The sequence below is a fragment of the Olea europaea genome, unplaced genomic scaffold (assembly GCF_002742605.1).
Source record: "Olea europaea var. sylvestris unplaced genomic scaffold, O_europaea_v1 scaffold3019, whole genome shotgun sequence".
NCBI lineage: Eukaryota > Viridiplantae > Streptophyta > Magnoliopsida > Lamiales > Oleaceae > Olea > Olea europaea.
The window spans coordinates 46,492-50,266 of NW_019248859.1; the positions used below are offsets into that span (position 1 = coordinate 46,492).

The window sequence follows — 3,775 nt, forward strand, 5'->3', positions numbered from 1 at the left end:
TACACGTAGGACCGAAATGACCTCTATAAAGTGAAGAATGGCAATGATACATGATTGATTGTGTTTCTTCACCAGGGACACACGATCTGATAATTCTATAGCACATCCTTTGAACAATATTGGATCATCCCACAAATATGACTTGACGTCATGGAGGAGTTTCCTCTTTCGATGAAAGGTCAAGTCAAGTGGCAATCTTCCAAACACTAAGTAATTAACAAAATCAGCATACCATGGGATCTTTGTTGATACAGCTAGCAAGATCTCGTCAGGGAAAGTTTCTCAAATTTGACTGTCATCCACTACCTTTTCATTCTCTAACCGTGAGAGATGGTCTGCAACGACATTCTCACTACCTTTCTTATCCCAAATCTCTACATCAAATTCCTGTAGTAGCAATATCCATCGAATTAGGCATGGCTTGGCATCCTTCTTTTCAAAGAGATGACAAATTGCAGCATGGTCCGTGTAAATTATCACTTTGGTGCCAATGAGGTAGGATCTGAATTTATCACATGCAAATACTACTGCTAGCATTTCCTTCTCTGTTGTGGTGTAATTTAGCTGAGCTCCATTAAGAGTTTTGCTGGCGTAGTGGATTGCCCGAAAAATATTATTACTCCTTTGTCCTAAAACCGTCCCTACTGTGTAGTCACTGGCATCACACATAACCTCAAATGGATGATCCCAATCTGGTGCTACCATCACTGGCGCAGTGAATAATTTTGCCTTTATGGTTTTAAAAGCCCGTAAGCAGACTTCATCAAGTACGAATGTTGTGTCTTTCTCTAAAAGATTGCATAAGGGTTTTGCCACTTTTGAGAAGTTTTTGATAAATCTCCTGTAGAATCTAGCGTGCCCTAAGAAACTTCGAATGCCTTTGACATTGGTGGGAACTTTGCAATTGTGTCAATTCTTGCTCTGTCCACGTCCAGTCCCCTTGTTGAAACATGGTGGCCTAACACAATTCCTTCTTGTACCATGAAGTGGCACTTTTCCCAGTTTAGAACTAAATTCTTTTCCTCACAGCGTTGCAGCACTAAGGAGAGATTGGGAAAGCGGTTATCAAAAGAAGTACCAAACACTGAAAAGTCATCCATTAATACCTCCATAATGTCCTCAACCATGTCTGCAAAGATTGCCACCATGCATCTTTGAAAAGTGGTCGGTGCATTGCATAACTTGAATGGCATCTGTCTATAGGAAAAAGTTCCACAGGGACAAGTGAAGGTTGTCTTTTCTTGATCTTCTATTGCTATAGCGATCTGGTTGTAGCTTGAATATCCATCAAGAAAACAATAGTAGGAGTAGCCAGTTAATCTGTCCAACATTTGATCGATGAACGGGAGTGGGAAATGATCCTTTCTGGCTGCCTTGTTCAGCTTCCTATAGTCAATACACACCCTCCAGCCAGTTACTGTTCTAGTTGGAATTAGCTCATTGTTGTCATTCTTAATTACTGTCATCCCTCATTTCTTTGGTACCACCTGCACTGGACTGATCCATTCACTATCGAAAATGGCAAAAATGATTCCTGCCTTCAATAGCTTTAGTAACTCCGCTCGAATCACTTCTTTCATTGCTGGGTTTAACCTTCTCTGATGTTCGATGGATGGCTTGTAAGAATCTTCCATGAGGATTTTATGCATGCAGACTGTAGGACTTATCCCCTTGATGTCAGCTATCGACTAGCCCAAAGCAGCCTTGTGATCCCTCAACGCTTTCAATAATCTGTCCTCTTCGTCCCTGGTGAGTGATGAAGAAATGATCACTGGAAATGCAAAATTGTCCCCCAGAAATGCATAGCGGAGGTGATCTGGTAATTGCTTCAGTTCAATCTTACTGCTTTCGCTACTTTCTTTATCATCTGATACCTCTGATTTTTTGAATATCTTCACACTGTGACAGGTTGTTTTCAACTGGTGTAGACTCTAGACTCTAGAGCCAATATGCAATCAACAGGTCTTTGTTCCCTGCATATTCTCCAGAAGAGCTGATGTCATCCTTTGTTGAACTAAACATCATACACTACTCCAAGGGATCTTCAATATATAATTTCTCATCGCGCACAGCAGAATCAATGAAGTCAATCCTGTGGTATGTGTTAGTGTCATCTGAATACTTCATTACTTGATAGATATTGAACCTCACCTCTTCTTGATTCACTCTTAATGTCAAATGTCCTCCTTGTACATCAATTAATGGTCCTCCAGTTGGTAAAAATGGCCTGCCTAAAATCAGTGGGATTTCCTGATCTTCTTCCATATCCAGTACCACAAAATCAGCTGGGAAGATGAATTTGTCGACCTTTACTAACACGTCTTCAATAATGCCTCTTGCATAAGTGAGGAACCAATCAGCTAGTTGTAGAGTCATTATTGTTGTCTTGACTTCCCCGAGGCCTAACTTCTTGAATACTGATAACACCATTAGGTTGTTGCTTGCTCCTAAATTACAGAGGGCCTTTTCAAAGGAAGAGCTTCCAATGGTGCATGGAATAGTGAAGCTGCCCGGATCTTTTCTCTTCTGAGGAAGTTTCTTTTGAAGAATAGCGCTACATTCTTTAGTCAATTTTATTATTTCATATTCCTCCAATTTTCGCTTCTTTGACATCACTTCCTTCATAAATTTTGCGTAATTTGGCATTTGTTCCAAAGCATCTGCAAAAGGAATATTATTGTGAATTTTCTTGAAAATTTCTAAAAATTTTGCAAATTGATCATCACATTTTTTCTTTTGAAAACGCTGTGGAAATGGAAGTGGTGGTGTGAGAATTGGTGGGTTGTCAGGGAAGGATATGGAGTAAGGTCTGTGAGCCTTATTTGTTCATTTGACCTACTTTTCTTACTCTTCTACTACTTGTTCTTTCTCCTATAAGGTGTGGGGTTGCTATCTTCAGTGGGTTCACTTTCTCCAACTTGCTTGACACTCCTTAATACAATGGCTTTACAGTGCTCCTTTGGATTGACTTCTGTATCACTTGGAAATTTTCCTTGTTGCTGAGACTTCATTGAGGTAGCCAACTGACTAATTTGCACTTCAAGATTCTTCATTGTGGCTCCCATGTTGGACACGTGTTTCAATATTATCCAACCGTGATTCATCTTTGTTGAAGCATGATCTTATCTCAGAAATGAACGTCCCAAGGATGTCTTTCAAGGGTGGTTTCCCGTCAGAATTCTGAGTGTTGAATCCGGGTGGAGGTTGAAGTGTGTTTCTATTGTTGCCATATGACGAGTTCTCGTGATTCCTCAGCCTTGGATGATAGTGATTAGCTTGGTAGCTTCCTCTTTGATTGTAGTTTCTACTGTTGACATATTGGGCCTCCTCGTTTGCAACCTCTGTCTCTTGGTGTGATAAAGAAGTACTCATGACTGAATCTACCTTCTGTTGGTTTCCTTGAGTGGTAAGCGTGACTATCTGATTTGTGAGTGATGTAACTAGAGCTGCTAGTGCAGTGATGGGATCCACTTCATGAAGTCGTGCTACTTGCTTTACGCCCGATCTCTCACTTGGCCATTGGTAACTATTGGTGGCTATGTTATCCAATAAAGCATATGCAGCCTCTTCTGTTTTAGCCATTAAAATGCCTCCCGCAACTGCGTCTACCATAGTCCTTGTCTACCATTTAGCCCATTATAAAATATCTCAATTTGCACCCATTTCTAGAACCCATGTTAAGGACATTTCCTAAGCAAGTCTTTAAATCTTTCCCGGGCTTCATAGAGTGGCTCAAAGTCAAGTTGTTTGAATTGGCTAATTTCACCGCGAAGTT

At 40.6% G+C, this 3,775-nt stretch overlaps 1 protein-coding gene across 1 annotated transcript; it reads right to left on the bottom strand.

Annotated features, from left to right (window-relative positions):
- Nucleotides 1-1,688: 1,688 nt before the first annotated feature.
- Nucleotides 1,689-3,011, bottom strand: LOC111384826. The gene is made up of 3 exons (XM_023009158.1): nucleotides 2,909-3,011; nucleotides 2,033-2,660; nucleotides 1,689-1,899 (listed from the first exon to the last, which is right to left on the bottom strand). The coding sequence occupies exons 1-3, from the start codon at nucleotides 3,009-3,011 to the stop codon at nucleotides 1,689-1,691; spliced, it is 942 nt and encodes a 313-aa protein (XP_022864926.1).
- Nucleotides 3,012-3,775: the final 764 nt, after the last annotated feature.

Coding starts and splice junctions, on each gene's coding strand:
- LOC111384826 (XM_023009158.1), bottom strand. CDS start 3,011: ATGAAGTCTCAGCAACAAGGAAAATTTCCAAGTGATACAGAAGTCAAT. Junction 2,661..2,908: donor TGTCAAGCAAGTTGGAGAAA/GTGAACCCACTG, acceptor TTCCTTTTGCAG/ATGCTTTGGAACAAATGCCA. Junction 1,900..2,032: donor TATATTGAAGATCCCTTGGA/GTAGTGTATGAT, acceptor AACCTGTCACAG/TGTGAAGATATTCAAAAAAT.